Source organism: Centropristis striata, chromosome 3 (genome assembly GCF_030273125.1).
Source record: "Centropristis striata isolate RG_2023a ecotype Rhode Island chromosome 3, C.striata_1.0, whole genome shotgun sequence".
NCBI lineage: Eukaryota > Metazoa > Chordata > Actinopteri > Perciformes > Serranidae > Centropristis > Centropristis striata.
Genome location: NC_081519.1, coordinates 41,635,051 through 41,658,534, shown reverse-complemented (window position 1 = coordinate 41,658,534; position 23,484 = coordinate 41,635,051). Strand labels below are relative to the sequence as shown.

The following is a 23,484-nucleotide window of genomic DNA, read 5'->3' as shown; positions in this document are numbered from 1 at the left end:
CTCTGGGGTACTCCACAAAGGGCTGGAAAATTATGCTTCGGAGAGGAATGTCTGGAATACTTTTCTTAGCCTGCTCACCCCGCGACCCGGCTATAGGTCTATAGATAGCTATAGCTTAAATTCTTATAAAATCACTTTTCTAGGATTATTTCTTGCAAGCTTTGACTTGTTAACGAGCAGCAATGGAAAAAAAACAAAACAAAACAAAATATATAAAAAAAACATTTCACCATTACTTGTAATTATAGAATTATTTATTATAAAACAGGTTGACAGTTAATATAGTTTATGTACAGTATATATCATGCTATGACATAAAAGGCAAATGTAAAGTGATAAAACAACAGCGTGGACCCCTAGAGTTGTAACAAAGTTAAGGCTTGCATATAAAATGGCAAAGTTTTCATTCATAAAACCATGGCAAGATTAAAAAAAGTGTGATGCTTCTGTTACATTTTGTAGGTGGAATAAACAAAAGGAGGGATGTCGTTATTCATGTTCTCCAGGTGAGAAACACATCTGTCTGTGTGGCAGCAGCAGCAAACATTTCATTTGCATTTCACTGGAGTTCACAGACTAGTTTAGACTAGAAAACAGAAGCTCTCACACTCATTAAATCAATTAAATTTCAATTCAGTTTTTGTGTCGGTTTTTGTCCCTTTTTACGTACACAGTTTTTATATTTGAGGAGACCGAAAGCACTTTTTAAACTTAATCAGATTAAATTTCAAGGCTGCCTTGAGCATATTTTATAACATTACAAAATATATGTAAAACAAAAACATCCATCCCTCTAATTTCGAGTCACACATCCTGGTCAGGGCGATGTTGGCAACAGGGTAAAAATGAATGTAATAAAACATGTTAATTATGTGTGCGTTATGGCCACTTGATTGGTGAAACATTGCAAACACTGACATAAAAAAGTGGCACAATATACATGAATATGCATTATATAAGCATTCACCTTTATGTTCACTTGGCCACTCAGCTAACGGAAGACTATTTCTGATGCAAATATATTTTTCCTTGCAAAGACTTGAGTAAAGAAAGTAATGGACCATATAAAAAAGACAATGTAATCTTGTTATAACACAAAAAAGGTTAAAAAGTTTTTCATGTACTGTAGCTGCCTGGAACAATATTTTTTTGTGTGTGTGAAGTCACATAGAAAAAGAAATTTTATAGGCCTGTCATTTCCAGGCCTGAAAGTGCTGAGAAGTCATCTTTGGATGTCCCCGATAATACTATCTGGTCAGCAAGAAAGAAAAGGAGGATATACACCTCTTCACAAGATACTTTTACAATCTGGCACATTTTTTGGAACCTGCTTATGGGTTCAGAGTCCGTCAGAGGAGCGCAGATATCACAGGAAACGTCTCTGATGGGAGGTCAGGAGACGGGGAGCGAGGAGCTCAAATGAGGGAGATCCGTATAGGGATGGTGGGAGACTCTGTCCTGTGCTGAGGGGAGTGATGGGACACCACGTGTTCCACCATCGTGTGTTTGGACATGTGTTTCATAAGGTACGTCTCCTGGAGAAAAGACACAGAAACCCTGTCAGACATTCCTGCTAAAGTTAGTTTCAAACGTGATGTTTCTACTTGGATTTCTGACTCACCGATGTGTACGCCCGGCCACACATGCTGCAGCAGTACGCCTTGGCGTTTTTGATGGCGTGTGCAGACATATGGATCTGCAGCGAGGCAGAGTCCGAATAGGCACGGTAACAGTTGGAACATTTGAAGGGCTTGTCCTTGTTGTGCTGCCTCTGGTGAGACTTCAGTAAAAAAGACACAAACGACAAAAAGAAACTGAGTAATCTCCGTGCAGCACTGTGAAAGGAACTCAAAAAAGCTGCTCTGATGTTAGAGGTAAAAAAAAAAAAAGTGGGTAACGCTTTAGAATAATAACCATTAATTAACAAGCAATCAAATCAACTCAACTTTATTTATAGAGCCCTTTAAGACAGCGTTAGCTGATACAAAGTGATGTACATGGCAGGACAGACCAACAATAAAAACAATAAAAACAAAGAACAAGCAAAAACAACTAAAACAAAGCGAGTCTCATGCTGGGTAAAACAAAAAACAGTAAATAAAAGTGGGTTTTAAAATTAATCTCAATTTTAAAATTAATCTTAATCGGTTTATCCTGCTGACTCGCATCAAAGAAGCTGCTCTGATGTTAGAGGTAAAAAAAAAAAAAAAGTGGGTAACGCTTTATAATAAGGTCCTTAATAACCATTAATTAAAAAGTTATAAGGCAGATTATTTCATATATTCTAAATATACTATGGATTATTATTATTGATGCATTTATGTAAGCAATGTTTTTACTTTCTCAAGGGCTCATTTTAACTACTTAATATACTGGTCTAATTTTTGTCTAACTTTAATTTTTAGGTTTTTTTATGTTAAATTTCAACCTGAAAAGTAACTAAAGCTGTCATCTAAATGTAGTGGAGTAAAAAGTACGGTAACGCTTTATAATAAGGTCCTTAATAACCATTAATTAACAAGTAATAAGGCATTGTTCTCGCTTTAGATCCGGTAGTTGCTAAAAGCATAGTTAACTTATAGTTAACTTATAATAGATGAGCAATAAAGTATATTTTAATATCAATAAGCAAACAAAATAAGATTAATAAAGGCATGGCAAAGACATAATGGGTGGGTCATGGGTGTTTGTAATGCCATTATTAACACTTATATAAGCTTATTAACACACAATAATGTTAATAAGCATCTTGTAAGGACTTACAAGGGCCTTATTACTTGTTAATTAATGGTTATTGCAAGGACCTTAATATAAAGCGTTACCAAAAAGTGTTGCGAGCAATTGTGGGTTAAAAGGTTATCTGTATAAAAACATCCGAAATAATTTACAAAAATATGGATATTAATAATAAATGGCAAATAGCAGGAATGTATGTATGTAATGTGTATAGAATGTATGTATATTATTTTTTTACATTATTATTCTGTCTTCTATATCTATGTGTCTGTAGCTTGAAAAATAAAGGATAAATAAAGTAATGTCTTATCTTATCAACATCAATATGTCATTTTGAAATGATTGATCTTTAGCAAGAAGTGGGAGGAGTATGTAAGTGTTCACTTCTTTGTTTTTAAAAAAATATTTTTTAGGCATTTTATAGCTTTATTTGATAGTGGAGATACTCGGAGTGAAAGGGGAAGACATGCAGGAAACGTGCACTTAACCAGATATGATGAAACTGCAATTTTAAATATGTTGACAATGCAGTAACTTAACATATTTCATGCTCACATGCATGTAGAACAGTAGAAATAGGAATACAAAAGGTTTGAAGCAAATAAAAAAAATAACCACTTACTGTGATTTTTTTTATGTGCAAGAACAGCAGACCAACATTATTTGCAAGAAGTAATTTTGTGCATTTTTACACTGCACTTTTAAGATTTCATGTTTTTTGCTCATTTCGTGTCTTCTTTCGTTCATTTTTTGTTTTGTTTTTTTGTTCATTTTGAGTCTATTTGTTTATTTTGTGTCTATTTGTTTACAGTGCAGTAACTTAACATATTTCATGCTCAAATGCGTGTATAACAGTATAAATAGGAATACAAAAGGTTTGAAGCAAATAAAAAATAACCACTTACTGTGATTTTTTTTTCAGTGCAAGAAAAGCAGACCAACAATAATTGCAAGAAGTAATTTTGTGCATTTTTACACTGCACTTTTAAGATTTCATGTTTTTGTTCATTTTGCGTCTTCTTTTGTTCATTTTGTGTCTTCTTTTGTTCATTTTTTGTTTGTTTTTTTGTTCATTTTTTGTTTGTTTTTTTGTTCATTTTGAGTCTATTTGTTTATTTTGTGTCTATTTGTTTACAGTGCAGTAACTTAACATATTTCATGCTCAAATGCATGTTTAACAGTATAAATAGGAATACAAAAGGTTTGAAGCAAATAAAAAACAACCACTTACTGTGATTTATTGTTTTTTTCAGTGCAAGAACAGCAGAACAACATTATTTGCAAGAAGTAATTTTGTGCATTTTACATTGCACTTTTAAAATTTCATGTTCAAATGCATGTAGTTGTACTGAGGGCCACTTCACGTGAGGGTGTGGGCCGTATGCCCATCCCTGATTTATGTTATGTGCAGGTGTGCCACCGTTTTCTGTTGTTTTTTTTTATATACACCCTTTTTTGCATTTTTTTTAATTTCGTTTTGCTCAAAATAAATAAATAATTCAATTCAATTCAATTCAATTCAATTATTTTTAGTTTTTAAACCTTCGAATCTACCAGTTTGTTTGATATAGTGCCAATGTAGTTTTTATGGAGAAAAAAAGGAGACAAAAGTTGAATTATTTTCTTTATACACAGTCGCCCATAAAGATGGAATCATTTTGTTCTCAGACACAATCCTCTCTTATATGTATGTTTGGAAGAGATTGGTTAGTAAAGTTTCGAGAAGATATACACTTTATTTGTCAAGAATAAATCACATTGTCACAATCACTTCATGGAAAGAGGTAAAACATATTTCATTCCAACTTTATGAGCGACGTATACTAAATGCTTGGAGGATTTTTTCACAGTGACGTGATATGTCAATGAGTAACGATAAAATGTATTTTTATGAATAGCAGGAAGCATTGCAGTGCTTCATTATACAGCAGCAATAACTCTAGTGGAAACCAGGACAGTAGCATGAATGTGGACACGGAAAACAATAAAAATTACAATTTTGAAGCCAAGGCTTTAGACTCTACAATGCATGATTTATGCTGAAATGGCTGTGGGAGAGTGTCTGTTTTTTGGATTATATAGTGCATAATAGTGTTACTATAGGAGCTAAGGTTGCATTGTCACAATAAAAAATGCACACCCTTGCCAAAGTTCATCAATTTATACACAGAATGATCCAAAAATTAAATATTAACAAGCAAGAGAAAGTTTCCATTGTAGCCCAAGGGTGAAGCAGCGGAGGATCGAGGGAGTGAAACATGTAATGAAAGAAAGCAGTCAATGTTTACCTGCAGATTAGAAAGCTGAGTAAAAGCTTTTTCACATCCTGGATGGGCGCACTTGTAAGGTCGATCCCCTGTGTGGATTCTGAAACACAAAAAAGTATGCAAACATTCAAACAAATTAAACTCTTCAAGCAGGTCAGAGAAAAAAAGTTACAAACACACTGAAAAACACATAAAGTGCTAAAACTATTCAGGTGGAAAAAGCTGCAAAAAAGACATATTTTTTTCCTGTTTGTGTTTTTTCTTACAGTGTAACATGTCCAGCAGGTGAAGCTGATCTTTATGTTATCAGGCACATATGTGAAGGGCAAGAAAGGCAGATAAGCAGATTAAACATGGAGGACAAAAGAGTCATTTCTATTTAAAGAGCAGTTCTGCTATTTCTTTACCTTCTGCATGCTCCACCCTTACTGACAATAACCTACCACCTATTTTAAAGGGTCAGATCACCAAAGTTATAAAAACATATATCAAGTTTTACTTTCCTTTTTCTGATTTTAAGTAGTATTGTGTGATGCAACAATCTCAATAATTCTCTTTACAGTGTTAACAACGAGAGTGAGCAGTGTAATCGAGAACAAAGCCACTGCATTCAGAAGAATGAAATAATAAAATAATATTCAAATGTTTTCACAGTGATTACATTCTGAAAGAACAAATAAACACACCCACATGCCTCTGCACAGCATAAGGGTATTTTTGTGAATGCAGTTGATGCATTGAATGCAACATTATGTCCTTGAACAAAACAGAGATATCTGTTTTTGCAAATTATTTCTTACAGTCCATTGTTTCAATAGTGCCATTATGAAAGCAAGATTTTTTTATATTTCACAGTCAGTCTCATACTAAGAAGCTCATGAGGTGGACAAGCATGACATGAGTCAGTGTTCACACTGTCAGCTGTTTAACACGATTAGTCACTATAGTTTCTGGAAAAATAACCTAATTGTGAAACTGGTGGTACATTGGGTAAAGCCATTACTATCTCTACAGAGCAACAGAAAGAGGGAAGTGATCTTTTTGGGTGCCCTAATCCTTTCTAGGAACTAAAGTTGAAACCAGAAGTTTACATACACTATATAAAAAGACACATATGCTTTTTTTCTCACTGTCTGACATGAAATCAGACAATCACTTTTCCTGTTTTAGGTCCGTTATGATTACCAAAATTATTTCTATTTACTAAATGCCAGAATAATGAGAGAAGGATTTTTTTAGACAATTTTTTACTACTTTCTTCAAAGTCAGAAGTTTACATACACTAACATTATTATGCCTTGAAACTATTTGGGAAAGCCCAGATGATGCTGTCATGTCTTTTGAAGCTTCTGGTTTATTGACAACATTAGAGTTAATTGGAGACACACCTGTGGATGTATTTTAAGGCACACCTGAAACACACTGCTGCTTTGTGTAACATCATGGGAAAGTCAAAAGAAATCAACCAAGATATCAGGAAGATAATTGTGGACTTGCACAAGTCTGGTTCATCCTTGGGTGCAATTTCCAGATGCCTGAAGGTTCCACATTCATCTGTTCAAATAATTATACCCAAGTATGAACACCATGGGAATGTCCAGCCATCATACCGCTCAGGAAGGAGACGGGCTCTGTGTCCCAGAGATGAACGTGCTTTGGTCCAAAATGTGCATATCAACCCAAGAACAAAAGCAAAAGACCTTGTGAAGATGCTGGCTGAAGCTGGTAAGAGTGTGTCATTATCCAGAGTCCTGAGACATGGACTGAAAGGCCACTCTGCCAGGAAGAAGACATTACTCCAAAAGAAACATAAAACAGCCAGATTACAGTTTGCAAATGCACACAGGGACAAATACCTTAATTTTTGGTGTGACAAAACTGTAATCTGTCTTTTTTATGTTTCTTTTGGAGTAATGGCTTCTTCCTGGCAGAGTGGCCTTTCAGCCCTTGTCGGTACATATCATTTTGGTAATCCTAACGGACCTAAAACAGGAAAAGTGATTGTCTGATTTCATGTCAGGCAGTGAGAAAAAAAGCATATGTGTCTTTTTATATCGTGTATGTAAACTTCTGGTTTCAACTGTACCTACTATTTCCTTGTGCAACCTGTTCTAACTCTGTTATTGTCTTATCTGTTCTTATTCTGTTATTTAGAGACCAAATTGGTCCAAGTATGTTACCTGAGTCCTTCTGATTACAATCATATTCCACCAGAGCTTAGAATTATTTTGATTTATATTGAAGCAGGATTGATGCTGCATAACAGAATACACTGGTGCTCATCGTAGCTTTTAAAATGACAAAAACAACTGTCACTAACACACTGTGATGAGGTCAGACCTGGTGTGCTGCTGCAGGTGGGAGAGCTGGCGAAAACATTTCTCGCAGTAGGAGCAGCGGTACGGTTTGACGCCCAGGTGTATGCGCAGGTGCTGGGCCAGGTACGAAGCGTTCGCAAAGGACTTGGTGCAGTGAGGACACTTGTGAGCCTTTGCCTCTGTGTGCGTTTTGGAGTGGATCTGCATGTCTGACTTGGAGAAGAAGGTCAGCGGACAAACTTTACACCTGTATCAAGAAAACAGAAAGAAGACAAATGGAGGCACAGACCAAACACATGCTGCTGATTTGCAGATAAAAAAATGATTATTGAGCAAGACCAATTTTTGCAGTTTGCTTCCTCTTTGCACGTCTGCTTAGTTTCAAATCACACAATTCCAAACCCCAATCTTTCACAATCTCTGTGACATCTGGCTGAGTCGGTCAGTGGTTAAAAAAGCCTTGCTCTGAAGAAAACTGAGGCAAAAGAAAAAGGCAATCTATATTATTTGATCAGTGTTGCCTAGTTTGACAGCCTAACCACAGTTTACAAGCAGTCAATGACATGAAGACAGGTGCGTTTGATACCTACTCAGCTATTTTTTTGCTTTAAGATTAATTCTCTTCTATTATATTCTAGTTTCTAGATTTTTCAGTCTTGCAGGTCGTTTCTTACCTGTAGGTTTTTCCCGGTTTGGCAGTGATGGTGACACAGGATTGGTCGTTGCCTGAGGCTAGGATTGGGTACGGCACTACCAAAAGAGACGACCCATTCTCTGCTTTGATCCTCTTACGCCCCCGTTCCTCCTTTGGAGGAGGGCCAAGGAGGCCCACGAGGCCCCCGAGGCCCCCGTTGGTTTTCCCAGGCTCCATCCCTGAGATGAGGTGAGGTGTGGGGGCTCCGCCCAGCCGGACGTGACCGCTGGAGGTGGGCGTGGTGGGGGTGATGATCTCTGAGGTGTTGAGGTTGCCTGTTCTTGAGGCCAGTGCCACACCTGATTGATGGAAAAGGGAAAGACAAGGACATAACTGAATGAAATTATCATCAAATTGCAAACGTATATGTCAAATATAGACATGTAATGGACGTAAGTATAATGGTTGGCCAACACTGATAATTGGCAGGCAGGCTATTGTAATATGACTTTACTTTATAGTAGTGTTTGCATCTAAAGGTCAAAGTCATTGCCCATTAAGTGGATTAAAATTCAACAGCATTATTTTCAGAACAACAACCAACAGGAAGAACCCAATGAGGTTACCTGAGACGTGGTTCGTCCTGGAGGGATGGTCTATAAGTTGACGCAGATGCCAGTCCTCCCATAATCCTCTGGCTTTTATAGCTGCCTTGTCGTCCAGATTCAAGTTTACATCCCCAATAATACGACCTGGTAACAATGTGCAGGAAAATCCTTCATCATCCTGATCAGCCAGAATGTTATAATGCCAACAACTTACAGACACTGGGCAAAAGTTGCATTTATATCAGCACACATACAGCAATATTAAATGCTTTTCTATTTGGTTATTGCTTGTCCTGCTGTATGTGTAACATAATAACATGCAGCAAAGGTTTTGGAACCGATGCAGAATGGGGACATTGTGGTTCATGGTCAGCACCTGCAAACTAGGAACCAGGAAAATTCTCCTATTTCAATTTAAGCAAATTGAACTATTTACATATCCTCCTGGGTCAGCTGGAAAATGCATTGTAACAAAGCTGGAAGCAGGGCTATGTTTCTGAGCTCAAGTTTATATTGAAGAGCTCTGTGGTTCTCACAGGAGAGTGGCCCTACAAAAAAAAAATTTTTCTTTTCCCTATTCTTACAGAATATGATGCATTGCTAAGATTTAACTAAAGTATATACAATGAGCACAATCTTGAACATCTACTTGAACTGCCATAACTATTATTTATATCATTATTTGATATGTTAGGTTTCTATATTTATTTAATCTATTTTTTATGAATATTGAGTTGTGAATGTTGGAAGTAGGAACTAAAGTTGAGTTTGCGTAGCACTCGGACACTTTAATGTGCAACAGGTAAATCACACGAGGTGAGACATTTTTCCCTGATGTGATGTAAAGAAGTTCCTCCCTGTGTCGACAAGCAAATGTTTTTATTTTTATATTTTGAACCAGATATTTTTAAGTACTCATTTCCCTCTCGGTCATGTGCAGCCAGCGAGGTGTTACAGGATGCACTGCCACCTGGTGGTTGTTTACGTTCAGTACTACATGTTGTTATTCATCACTGTAACTTGTAATAGTCAAGTACACCAGCACTCTTGTGTCCTCATTCTTGTAACATGGTGTCAGAAGTGGCTTAGCTGTTAATGAAAGCGACTAGTTGACAGCTAATGGATGTTGTATCAGCACAATTACGGCGTGAGTGCATATGCATATTTCGTTTTTTTTGTTTTGATTAGTTTAGCACAGTAATACTAGCTAGCGCTACCGGCAAACTAGCCAGCTTCAGCTCCGTGGCTAACTGACAGAGATTTGTTGACAAGATGGCATTCAACCACACGATTCCCCCTTCCGGTCCGATGAAGCTCAGCGGAGACTGGAGCACAAACTGGGACATCTTCAGGGCTGATTATGAGGATTACAGTGGCCTTGATAGACGCATCTTCAGCGGTCCAAGCTGTCACTTTGAGGAGTTTAATGGGGCCAGAATGTCGATATGTGTACAAGCACAACCTGCAGCTGACGGAGGGAATGCAGAATATTCTGGATAAATTAGAGGAGTACTTCAAACCGGCCAAGAACGTTATATATGAGTGATATGTTTTTGGCTGCTGCAAACAGGAGGATGGTGAGTCCATTGACAATTTTCTTACCCGATTGAGGGAAAAGGCAGCAACCTGTGACTATGGGGCTCTCAGGGACGAGTTGATAAGGGACAAAATAGTACTTGGCATTACCAATGAAGGCACACTCTCCAACTGAATGGCATTAAAAAATGCCAGCTAGACTCGGGAGCCACATGTGACGTTATGAGCCCGAAAGACAAGATGCGAATCGCACCACAAGATAAACTCATGCCAAGCAGCACCAAGCTCCAGCTCTACTCAGGTCAGCTGATGACTTCCATGGGTCTGTTCATGACAGAGTGTGTTGTGCAGGACCGCAGACACACCTTAGAGTTTGAGATAGACGAAACCAGTCAGCAGCCCCTGCTTTCCGGGTCCACATGCGAGCGCCTCGGACATATGCAGTTCACCATCCGTACCCAGTAGTACCCAGGCTGGGCTTTTGAAAAGGGAGGCTCTCTCATCAGGAGACCAGACAAGTTGACGATATGCACTGATCCAAACCACCTCAACCAGGCTCTGCTGCGGTCACACTACATCATGCTCACACTTGAGGACATACTCTACAAGCTCCCCAAGGCTAGGGTCTTCACCCTGGTGGACGCGAGGGACGCCTTTCTCCAGTGCAGACTGGATGAGACAAGCAGCTACATGACCGCCTTTTGGACACCCTGGGGGCGCAAGCGCTGGTTGAAGCTCCCCTTTGGCGTCTCGGTGGCTCCAGAGGTGTACCAACGGAAACAGCACGAGCTCCTGCTGGGACTCAATGGAGTGGACCCTATAGCAGACGACATCCTCGTCGTGGGCTGTGGGGATACGGATGAAGAGGCAGGGCGTGACCATGATGTGAAGCTGCTGGCCCTCATGGACAGATGTCGACAGGTCAAACTAAGGCTCAGTATAAAGAAGCTCCAGTTTAAAGTGCCAGAGATTCACTTTCACGGGCTCATTCTATCAGCAAAGGGGCTGAAGGCTGACCCGGAGAAAGTGAAGGCAGTAATGGACATGCCCCTCCCGACAGCGTTTCGTTGGCTTTGTGACGTACCTGGCTAAGTTCCTACCACGCCTTTCAGAGGTCTGTGAGCCACTGAGGAGGCTCATGGATAAGGATGCAGTGTGGCACTGGCTTCCGAAACATGATGCAGCAGTGAATGAAGTGAAGCAGCTGGTGACTACAACACCAGTGCTGCGTTACTATGACGTGACAAAAGCGGTGACAATCCAGAGTGACTCTCGCCAGCACGGCCTGGGCTGTGTCCTGCTGCAGGAGGGCCAACCTGTTGCCAACAGAGCAGAATTATGCCCAAATTGAGAAGGAATGCCTCAGCATTGTGTTTGCATGCCAACATTTTCATCAATATCTGTATGGGCGCAACAATGTCACCGCAAAGACGGATCATAAGCCCCTCGTCGCCATCTTCAACAAGCCACTGCTGAATGCCCCGAAGCGCCTACAGAGCATGCTGCTGTCTCTACAGGGCTACAGTCTCACAGTTGAGTACAAGCCCGGCCCAGAGACGTATGTGAGTTACACGCTTAGCAGGGCCACGGTGGCAGACACACGTACAAACTCCAGGCTCGGTGGGCACACAGTTTGCAGTCTGGAAACAGAACAGAAGGAGGCAGAGCACATCAACCAGGCTGACTATCTGAATGTCACAGACAAGAGACGAGCAGCTCCAGGCAGTGAAGTCAGTGACCCTGAAGGGCTGGCCTAACCTCAAAGAAGATGCTGAACTGGAGGTGAGAGAATATTGGGCATACAAGGAGGAGCTCAGTGTACAGAATGGAGTGCCGTTTAAAGGAGACAGGGTTGTTATCCCTAAAGCACTGCGTCCCGAGATGTTAGCAAGGGTACACTCAAGCCACACAGGGGGCGAGGCCTGCTACATGCAAGCGTGCGACACACTGTATTGGCCAGGGATGTGAGCTGACATCATAGACTTTGTAGGCAAGTGCACAGTCTACAACGATTACGCCATTGATCAGCAGAAAGAGTCGATGATGTCCCACGAGCTGCCAACACGCCCATGGCAGATAGCTAGCACTGACCTCTTCCAACAGAATGGCAAAGACTTTCTCCTGATAGTCGATCATCACTCAGACTTCTGGGAGATCGACCTCCTCCCGGACCTCTTGGCCGAGACCACAATTATCCCACGGCCAATGGCAAAGCTGAAGCTGCAGTCAAGATAGCAAAGAGCAAAAAAGCGCACCGTGAGGGCGAGGATGCCTGGAAAGCGATCCCGCAGTGGCGCAATACACCGACGGAAGGAATGGACAGCAGTCCGGCGCAGTGCCTGATGTCAAGGCGTCTTAAGACAGCGCTACCGGTGGCCAACAAGCTGTTGGAACCTCGTGTGGTATCTGGCGTGTTGGAGAAGCTGCGTCACAGGAGGCAGGTCTCCAAAGCAAGCTATGACAGCTCAGCAAAGGACCTACCTCTGCTCTCGGTAGGCCAAGTGGTACAAATGAAGCTGTTGCCTGGTGACCGGACAGGCATCTGGAAACGAGGATCCTGCATGCAGAGGGTTGCCCCACGGTCCTACTTGGTTGAGGTATAGGGATCGCTATACTGCTGAAACAGGGTTGAACTTGATAGAGGAGCCGGGTGGTCACACAGCATGCGCTATCCCACCTACACATGCTGTCAACCCAGGGCACCAAACAGACTTGATCTGTAGTTTGAATAGTCTGCCATAAGAGTTTTTGTTGTTTGAAAAAAAGGGGGGGCAGACGATAGTATACAGCAATTGTATTCTGTTTATTGCTGGTATGATGGAACTTGGTTTTTCATTGTCGTATTCAATAGGCCTCAGTTCTAGGCCTAAGTTAGAAAAAGGAATATGTTACAGGATGCACTGCCACCCAGTGGTTGTTTACATTCAGTACTACATGTTGTTATTACCCACTGTAACCTGTGCTTGCCAAAACATGAATAGTCAAGTACACCAGCACTCGTGTGTCCTCATTCTTGGATCACAAGGTATGTGTACTACGTTTTATTTCCTTAATATATTTGTATTTACTTTGCACTGTGTATGTGAATGTATTTATGTTTTATACTGTCATACTATTGTTCGAAAGTGGATTGTGATGACGACAAAGTAATAAAGCCATCAGTAATCCGAACCATGGTGTCGTGATATCTACAGAAGTAAAATGCAACATACACATCAATGCAGCAGTGATATTAATCCATCATTTTACTGAATAATAAACGCTTTTACAAGTACAATTCATCTACTGATAAAACTTACATATATCTACTTCAATTCAGGACTTTTACCTGTAGTGGAGTACTTAAACAGTGGTGTGTGTTTGTACTATTACTACAGGATCTGAATATTTCTTCCACCACTGGTGGAAGTGAGGACTGGGGAAACAGGTGAGGACAGTGGCGGTTCTACACAGGGGCCTCCAGGGGCCACTGCCCCTGTGAAGAAGCCCTTGGCCCCTGCTGTGGCCCCTGTGTCAAATTAATAATAAAATGATCAATTTATAACAATGAACAATTCTAACCTTTTTTTGTTCAAACAATATCTAATTGTACACAAAAGAAACCCAGAATGTGAACATTGTATAATAGTTTATTATATCAATTAATAGTCCATTTTTTAACCCTTTTCATGTCTTTACATGTCTTTGTAAGTCATTTTGTGTCTTTTTTGGTCATTTGTGTCTTTTTTGTTTCTTCTTTTGGTAATTTTGTGTCTGTTGTTGTGTCTTTTTTAGTTATTTTGTGTCTTTTTTTTGGTCATTTTGTGTCTTTTTTGGTCATTTTTGTGTCTTTTGTGGGGTTTTTTTTTGGTTATTCTGTCTTCTCATTTTGTGTATGTTTTGGTAATTTTGTGTCTTTTTCAAGACATTCAAATATTTTGAATGCTTAAATATCATCTTAGCCATTTTTTTCATGCTAATGTGCCCCTCTGATTAAACACTGGCCCCTCCTTGGCCCCCACAGTAAAACTGGTCTAGAACCGCCACTGGGTGAGGAGTACCTGTGACTGAGCTGGAGGCGGGGCGAGCATGCAGGGCGACATCAGGCTGAGACGGGCTGTGGCTGTGGAGAGCCGGCATCTGGTGAGCTTTGGACATGCCGTGCTGGCTACCATCCGCCTGGATGGGAGGAGCCAGTAAGGGCTGTTGGGAAGGGGCTGAGGCAGCGGGGAGATGTGGCGGTCTGATCTTCTCTGCCATCAGCTGCTCCTTGATTTTATTGATCAAGACTAGGTTATCCAGCTGACAGCCAGGAAACAACATTTGTGACAAGAGAACAGCCATCAGTTCAGACAGTGTCACTATGCGAGTCAACGGCTCCCTCTAGAGGCTGATTAGTGACATTGCACCCAACATTTAATTTCTGACCTGTGGTTCAAAACCTATAAAATGAAGCATTACTGATATGGACTTTATAGACTCTTTTTCTGACTTCTCTAATCTGAAGGAAGCTTGAATGTCAAACTAGATGAAATCAAGGAGAAAAAAACCTTAACCCATAAGAACCCACGGTGCCACCCTTGTAACAAACACTTTAAATCGTCTAGAATATAAGATTAAACCCATTTAACAAGTCTAACCCATTAATAGGGTGTCCTGTATTGCATTTAACTTGTTCTGACCATATTTCCTGTCACAATTTTGATATATGTTATGGAGATGCAAACAAAAAGGCAAATGGTTATTTGTTTTTTTATTTATTATTAATTTGTTACTTAAAAACAAATCTGAAAATTTGTGATAATTTGGTGTTAAACAGCATTATTAATGTCTCAATTTTGATATGTTGTGGAGATGCAAAGAAATAGTCAAATTTGTGTTTCTGCAAGCAGAAAATGTCTATTTTATTCATTTTAAAACAAGAAATATTATGAACACAAATACCATAAACGCCCAATGTAATCACAGATCTTTGACATTTAGGTGTAGTATTTTTTTTTAAAAAACATCTTAAACGTGTTCTATGTGGTCCACTTGGTCTGTGGTATATCCCCCATAATTTTCCTTTAAAGATTACTGGGTCTGGGTTCTTATGGGTTAAAATCATCACAATCAGAATCAGAAATACTTTGTTGATCTTTGGGTGGTCACATTGCTTACTATATTAGATATACTACAATAGAAATACAAAGACAGAGTAATTATAAGAAAAAAATATGGATTTTACGCTATGTACATCATGCTATAATAACAAGAACACAACTTCAATATATACACTAACACTTTGGGGTTTGGGGAAAATGTGGTGTTTTCAACATTAAAAAATATATTCATGAAATCAGTTATGAAATGAATCAAAAATATATTGAAGACGTTGACAAGGGTAGAAATAATAATTTTAAACTGTACTAATTTCCAACTTTACCTCTAGATACTCAACTAGCCTGAGGAAGGATCATTTTATTGCTTCTCAAATCAGCACAAAACAGTTTTCAGCTGTGCTAACATAATGCATTAAATTAAAAAATAAATTAAATTTCAACACTATAACAATGTGGATTAACATAATGTGCCACCGGAACACAGGAGTGATGGTTGCTGACAATATATAATAGATATTTCATAAGAAAACCAGCTGTTTCCAGCTTTAATAGTCATTCACCACATTTACAATGTCTTAACATCTCATACAATGTTATTTCAAATTTTAAAAATAAGGACAATTCTAAGTGACCCTACACTTTTGTGCGGCTGTGTATGTAAAAATAAAAAGATAAAATGGAAAAAGTATGTATATTACAATAAATAATAACAGTGCCAATGATAATGATGCTAAAAATAGATCTATGATTGAATGTATTACAGTGCAAGAATAGTACATATATACACACGGCCACTCTATTATGTACAACTGTTCAACTTCTAATTTATGCAAATATCTATTCAGCCAATCACCTGGCAGCAACTAAATACATTTAGGAATATAGACACAGTCAAATCGACCTGCTGAAGTTCAAACAGAGCATCAGAATGGGGAAGAAAGGAGATTTAAATGACTTTGAACGTGGCATGGTTGTTCAGAAGCTGCTGATCTACTGAGATTTTCATGCACGACCTCTAAGGTTTACAGAAAATGGTCCAAAAAAAAGAGAAAACATCCAGTGAGGGGCAGTTGTCTGGGTGAAAATGACAGAGGGGAAGGGCCAGACTGGTTTGAGATGATAGAAAGGTAACAGAAACTCAGAAATAATCACTCGTTACAACCAAGGTATGCAGAGGACCATCTCTGAACGCACAACGCGTCCAACCTGAAGGGCTAAAGCAGCAGAAGACCACACTGCCACTTTATTAGGTATTTATTAGGTATAAATAGGCCAGTGAGTGTACAGTACAGGCCAAAAGTTTGGACACACCTTCTCATTCAATGCGTTTTCTTTATTTTCATGACTATTTACATTGTAGATTCTCACTGAAGGCATCACAACTATGAATGAACACATATGGAATTATGTACTTAACAAAAAAGTGTGAAATAACTGAAAACATGTCTTGTATTTTAGATTCCTCAAAGTAACCACCCTTTGCTTACTAGAATATAAGACATGTTTTCAGTTATTTCACACTTTTTTGTTAAGTACATTACTGGTCAAAAGTTTTAGAACTCACCAACTTTTCCAGAATTTAATTGAAAATGATGCAGTTTAATGTCCCAGTGTACTCTGAAATGAATGCACATTTGCAACATTTAAAATTCTTTATTGAGCATGATAGTGTTTTGAAAGTAAAAAAAAGATTCAAAATCACATTTTATGTTGAACTAAAGGGCTAAAAAAAGACACAAAATGACCAAAAAAAGACACAAAATGACAAAAAAGACACCAAAAGACACAAAATGACTAAAAAAAACACAATATGACCAAAAAAAGACACAAAATGACAAAAAAGACACCAAAAGACACAAAATGACTAAAAAAGACACAAAATGACTTACAAAGACATGAAAAGAATTCAAAAATGACAAAATAGCCCAAGACTCCATAGAGTTAAGTTGTTAACCCATTTCTTGTTCCCTGAAAAAGGCCTACTTGTATAATTCTGAAATGTACATTATTTTTCAGTTTTGGTTAAGCTTACCTTTTTTTATTTACCTCTGGCAGTTCACCACTTACCTTCGTACCCTTTCAAGCTGTTCATTTGACTTGAACTGCTTGAATTTCAATAAAAAACTGGAAAAATTGGGGTGTTCTAAAACTTTTGACCGGTAGTGCACATAATTCCACATGTGTCCATTAATAGTTTTGATGAATCTACAATGTAAATAGTCATGAAAATAAAGGAAACACATTGAATGAGAAGGTGTGTCCAAACTTTTGGCCTGTACTGTATATTGGTGGAACTTGGGGAAAAATAAGAAAAGGAGCAGCTGCAACAGGCTGCATGCACAGTTAGCACATGCACACATTAGAAACATGCATTATTTCATACACACAGGTCATTACATTCATTTCACTGCTTAGCATGTGAATAATACAGTACAGGCCAAAAGTTTGGACACACTTCTCATTCAATGTGTTTCCTTTATTTTCATGACTATTTACATTGTAAATTCATCAAAACTATGAATGAACACATGTGGAATTATGTACTTAACAAAAAAGTGTGAAATAACTGAAAACATGTCTTATATTCTAGTAAGCAAAGGGTGGTTACTTTGAGATATAAGACATGTTTTCAGTTATTTCACACTTTTTTGTTAAGTACATAATTCCATATGTGTTTATTCATAGTTTTGATGCCTTCAGTGAGAATCTACAATGTAAATAGTCATGAAAATAAAGAAAACGCATTGAATGAGAAGGTGTGTGTCCAAACTTTTGGCCTGTTCTGTACATGTGAATACCAGAGTCACTCACCTGGCCGGGCATTGTAGGAGGTGGAGGCCAAAAATAGGGATTGTTAAAGCGAGGTTCAGCCATCCTGAAATAAATACACAAAGGTCATAAACAAGGTGGGGGCAGCTCCTCCATCTGTCCATCAGTGAAACATGTACAGAGTGAATATTTCTAGACCAGGGGTCTCAAACTCAAATTACCTGGGGGCCGCTGAAGGCAGTATCAAAATGACCAAAAAAAGACACAAAATTACATACAAAAAAATGACAGAATATGACAGAAAAAAAAGTAAATTACTTAAAAAATACACAAAATGACCAAAAAAGACACAAAATGACTGCAAGAGCACTAAATTACTTTAAAAAGACACAAAATAACAAAAAAGACACAGAATCACCAAAAAAAGACACAAAATGACCCAAAAAAGACAAAAAATTACCCCAAAAAGACACACAATTATTTTAAAAAGACACAAAATTACATAAAAAGACACAGAATTACCATAAAAGACACAAAATTATTTTAAAAAGACACAAAATTATTAAAAAAGACACAAAATTACCCAAAAAAGGTAATTAAAGGATCCTTCCACACACAACACGGTAAAGTGCCATTTATATAACTCACATTAATCTTTCATATCAAGGTGGGGGCCATAAAATATCGTCACGAGGGCCGCAATTGGCCCGCGGGCCGCGAGTTTGACACCCATGTTCTAGACAATCCCATCCTGTTTGCCTTGAGACCCATTAATCAAAGGAGTGATACCTGTGAAGCCTCATCGCTGGTTGAACAGGTGAGTTCATTTCATGTCATGCTTTAATCTTTAATGTTCAGTCTCATAATTTAGACACACACTTTTGCAAATCCCCTCAGGTTTGTTAATGTGAGGTTGTAAAATATTCCTAAAAAACTACCTCCTGTAAACTGATGTGAAGATCTATTGTTAGTTGACAGAACGGTGGCTAAAGACTAGTGTCAGTAGCTCTCCACCCAGGCAGCAGCTGACTGTTTGACGTGATAATATGAGATAACTAGTCCCAGTCTTGTGATAGTGTATCTTCAAAGACTGTATTCTGTATTAGTTTTCCTCCTTTTCCAAAGTGCAGGAGGAAAGTGTCTCTGCAGCATGCTTCATCTGAGATAGTAGAAAGGATGTTTCTGTTGTCAAAAGATGGACGTTTAAGAGAGGCTTTTTCTTAGGATTTTCAACCACAGGACTTGGAGATGGTCATGCTGCCTGAGAGATAGGCTCTCACATGATTACAACAGCTAGTTAGGAAGCCACCCATAAATGGTTATCAGAGAAAACAGAAACGTTGATGTGGCTCGGATTGTGATCTGTTGCTGCCGATCTTCTCAACACATGGGGCCCAGACGGGTTACGAGTCTTAAGGGAAAAAGGAGAAACGTTGACCCTCAGAGAGCAGCGAGACCTGAACCACTTAGTCTAAAAGCTAAGATGATCCAACTGAATATAATGAACATGGAATGACTAAAGTGAGGAGGCTACACAGAAACCACACTGATTTGTAAGTGACACAGTAGTTATTCTTTTCTTTCTTACGGCAAAATAAGAGCATGACATATTCTCTTTTAAATGAGAATATTTGATTTCTATAGGCTGCATTTCAGCACAATGCTTTTGCATACTCTGTTTGGCCAGATGGACAGAAAACTTCTCAGAGAGAAGAGAGCTGCAGTTTTGATCTGGAGGTTTTTCTTTCCATAGCTTCTCTCCTCAACCTTGTATGAAGTTTCTTTTTTTAAAACATTTTGCATTGCATGCTTTGGCACACTTCACCATTCCTAAGTCTGTTTGGCTTAGCAGAGGCATAACACAGTCCATATACGTGAGCCAAGAGAAACAAAAACGATACGTTCAGGGGTACGAGCGTACAGTAAACCCCACAAAATATTTCTCTAATGATGCCAGTGGGGATCAGTTTCACTTCCTGGAGGCTTTCCGCCTCGAGGGAGCAGGCTCGGGAGTTTGACGCCTGCTGGACATCTTTGTGTCACTTTTTGAAATGACACACTTCACACGAAAATATTTAATGGCAGTCAGGTACTGTTTATGACTTACAGTTCCTGTCTTTTGCTCTAAATTCATACTGCATGTTGATGTAAGCTCACTTATAGAGACTTCCACTCAACCCAGCAGTCAGCTCCAGACTGCATTGCTTTTGGACTTACTTTTAGTGCTATTTGTGCCAGAATAGTGTTTTGCGAAAAATGCAGTTGAGTTTCTATACAGCGTAGATATGTATGCCTGCATGTAATATGGTTTGAAGTATCTCCAGAGGAGAGGAAAGGAGTTGTATTGGTCCAGAATTTGTAATGCAATTAGTGCATTAGAGCCTTTTAGAGCTGCAAATAACAGTAATTTTCACTGTCGATGAATCTGCTTATTATTATTTTTTATTAAGAGGTTATTTGTTTTGTTTTTTAAACTCTTTATTTATAGATCGTTTTCATTTTTCAGTACAGGAAAGTAAAACAAAAGACAAATACAAAACAATTACCCATATTCAAGGTCCGGGGGTGATCAGTAAAATCCAGAAGATAGTAGTATAATACCCAATACACATATAAAGTCTCACTCATTAGCCAAATAGGCTTGCCATTTCTGCCATCGTTTTTCCCATAAATCTTTTTGAAGTCTGACTGAGTAAGTCATTTGCTCTAATACATGTAATTGATTTACAATATTAACGAAGGAATCTATAGTGGGGGCATTTTTCTGGAGCCAACATTTTGTGATGGCCTTTTTACTTGCAGCCAGCAAGACCTTAAGTAGGTGCAAGAGGTCATTTGTTGAGTAAAAAGTTGTGAAAATGCAACTAATAATTTCCAAGGGCCCAAGGTGATGAATTCAAATGTATTATTGTCTCTAATCAACAGTTTAAAACCCAACAATTATCAGTTGGCTGTAATCTATGACAATAAAGAGCATCGAATTTCCACATTCAAGAAGCTGGAAGATCTTTTTGGAAATTATTGTTTGTAAAACTGACTGGAACTATTAATCCATAGCCAAAATAGTTACCGATTGATCTACTGCTCTTTCAATCAAGACATTTATAGAATATGTTTCGGTCCCTTTTTAAGAAAGTTTTAATCAAAATAATCTGGTGCACTGTGAAAGTAATTTTACTTTAAGAAGTCAAACGGTTGTAATTTGTAATTTATGGATAAAATGTTTTTACTTTTAGGTTGTCAGGTGACAAATCTAATTGACCATAATCTGTAGCAAACAGCTGCAGATCTGATAGCTTTCAAAACCACTTTATTAATGACTTATTAACATGAAACTGGAGACATGATGGCATTTTATGTACAAAATCTATGATCATTTAGAAAAGGACTACCCTTTTTAACTACATTATTAGCTTAAAGGATATATTTTAGTCAGAGGCAACCCAAATGATCCATAAAACATAGGTAAATCACTATTTAATCAGTAAAGGCATTTGTCATAACTTATAAAGCCTTATATGGGGAATAAGAAAGTGACACTCAAGTACTATAAGACTCACTGAGGCTACATGCTGCTAAATCTGTATTAATGTTAATATTATCTTTATGTGTGTTCTGTTATGTAGGTGCTAAAATAAACCCACAGATGGTCAGTAGTCAAGTGTGACCACAATGACGTGCAGGTAGCACGTCTGTGCAGTCAGAAAACTATTTTTAAATCTCATTATTTCAGCTTCAAAAACAGCATCAGTGTAATAAAACAGATGATTGTTATCAGATCAGCTAGAGTCCATCTGTGAAACTAAAGTTAGGGTTAACTTTTTGTCCTTTTTTTGTACCTACTGTGCTCAATTATTCCCTCCGTTCAAAGGCAAAAATTAAACGGAATCCGCTGTTTTTAATGTTAAAGCCTGAGCAGCTTGAAACGAGAACATCTACTCCAGAGAGAGACGATCCTCCGCAGCGCCTCGCTCTGTCCGCCGCCTCTCCCACATTCTCAGACAGTTTATTAAAAAAATTCAGACAAAAGGAAAACAAAAATGGCAGCCCTGTCTTATTTTTATAAGCACTGGACGCCATATTCTGCAGATCCGAATATTATAAGGAGGTAATTCTCCAGATGTAATTAGGCGCTGTTGCAACGCGTCGGGATGTGGCGTATTTGCATTAAGCGTACGAATGATTGTTTACTTTGATTTGCAGGTTTGAATAGCCCGGCTCGAGGAGGAGAAAAAAAAAGCCTGACACTTCCTACAACAATCATCATGCCTTCGCAGAAAGCTCTGCAGCTGCTGAGCCATAAACCCAAATGTCGATGTTAACAGTGGCGCCGAGGAGAGAAAGCTTTTATTTGCACGGCAGAAGAAAATAAATCAGTCTTTATCCCCTCTGCGCTGCAAATGCTCCTTTTTTTAAATACAACTTTTGCATGACTTAAACAGAAACGGTGACGAAGCGACACAAGGAAGAGCTGTGTGAGAGAAAAGAGGAAAAAAAAAAAAAAAAAAACAACAGGCAGAGAATGAGCATCGAGCGGCCAACATACCTGAACCAGCGAGGGGAGAAATATTTTATAAAGGATTACACTCTTCTTTCTGCCTGCTCTCAGTCGGACTTCAAACCTTCCGGGTCGCCTGCTGTTCACTTCTGGGTGCTGCAGGCGTCTAAACACAAGAGCAAAAAACTGATTTTTTTAACCCATTTTCTGGTTTCTAATTTAAACGCTGGTTTTCTTCGTGCAGATGTTGCGGTCGCGTGTGAATAAAACCGTGCACATGCGTGGGGAGTTCATATTTAACACACATTGTCATGCATTTGTGGTGTTAAGATATTATTGTATGAATATGTGAGGCTGACTTTCTCCTACGTACACCATCACTAACAATAGTGTCCAACAGGCCTAGGTAAGCCTGCTTCACTAGAGACAATTAAAGCTCCAGTATGCAGAAGTGCACGGTGGCAATAATGTGTTGCATCTTCTCAAGCTTGGTATAAAAGCCATCTGCCTGTCTGTCCCAGGTCACGACGGTCATGTACAGTAAATATGAAGCGTAATCCGCTCAGCAGCAGCATGACAGGCTGCTAATGTGCTCTGTGCTTAGCTCAGCAGGAGATGGCACTGCTGCCACAAGCTAGAAACCTTCAGCTGCTGCTGATCATGTTGTCTCATTGCTGAAAGAGTGAGGAGATATATAGGCTACATGTTGAGCCATCACTTTGGTCAGGTAAGAAGAAAATATGGCTAACGCTTTATAATAAGGTCTTTAATAACCATTAATTAACAAGTAATAAGGCATTGTTCTCGCTTTAGATCCGGTAGTTGTAAAAAGCATAGTTAACTTATTATAGATGAGCAATAAAGTATTTTTTAATATAAATAAGCAAACAAAATAAGATTAATAAAGGCATGGCGAAGACATAATGGGTGGGTCATGGGTGTTTGTAAAGCTATTATGAACAATTATAAGATACTCATGAGGCTTTTATTAATGTTCTTAAGCATTTGGCTTACCAAATGTTAACAATTTTTTATTA

General features: G+C 38.7%; 1 protein-coding gene across 3 annotated transcripts; it reads right to left on the bottom strand.

Annotated features, from left to right (window-relative positions):
• Positions 1-236: 236 nt before the first annotated feature.
• Positions 237-22,537, bottom strand: znf362a (zinc finger protein 362a). Of its 3 annotated transcripts, XM_059329086.1 has the most exons (9): positions 22,496-22,537; positions 17,992-18,055; positions 14,140-14,380; positions 8,582-8,707; positions 7,996-8,314; positions 7,344-7,568; positions 5,025-5,103; positions 1,622-1,780; positions 237-1,535 (listed from the first exon to the last, which is right to left on the bottom strand). In XM_059329086.1, the coding sequence occupies exons 2-9, from the start codon at positions 18,052-18,054 to the stop codon at positions 1,416-1,418; spliced, it is 1,332 nt and encodes a 443-aa protein (XP_059185069.1). In that variant the 5' UTR covers position 18,055; positions 22,496-22,537; the 3' UTR covers positions 237-1,415. The 3 variants fall into 3 exon arrangements, with proteins under 3 accessions (XP_059185069.1, XP_059185071.1, XP_059185070.1); XM_059329088.1 differs by lacking the exon at positions 8,582-8,707; XM_059329087.1 differs by lacking the exons at positions 17,992-18,055; positions 22,496-22,537 and having other exon boundaries at positions 14,140-14,811.
• Between the last annotated feature and the right edge of the window lie 947 nt (positions 22,538-23,484).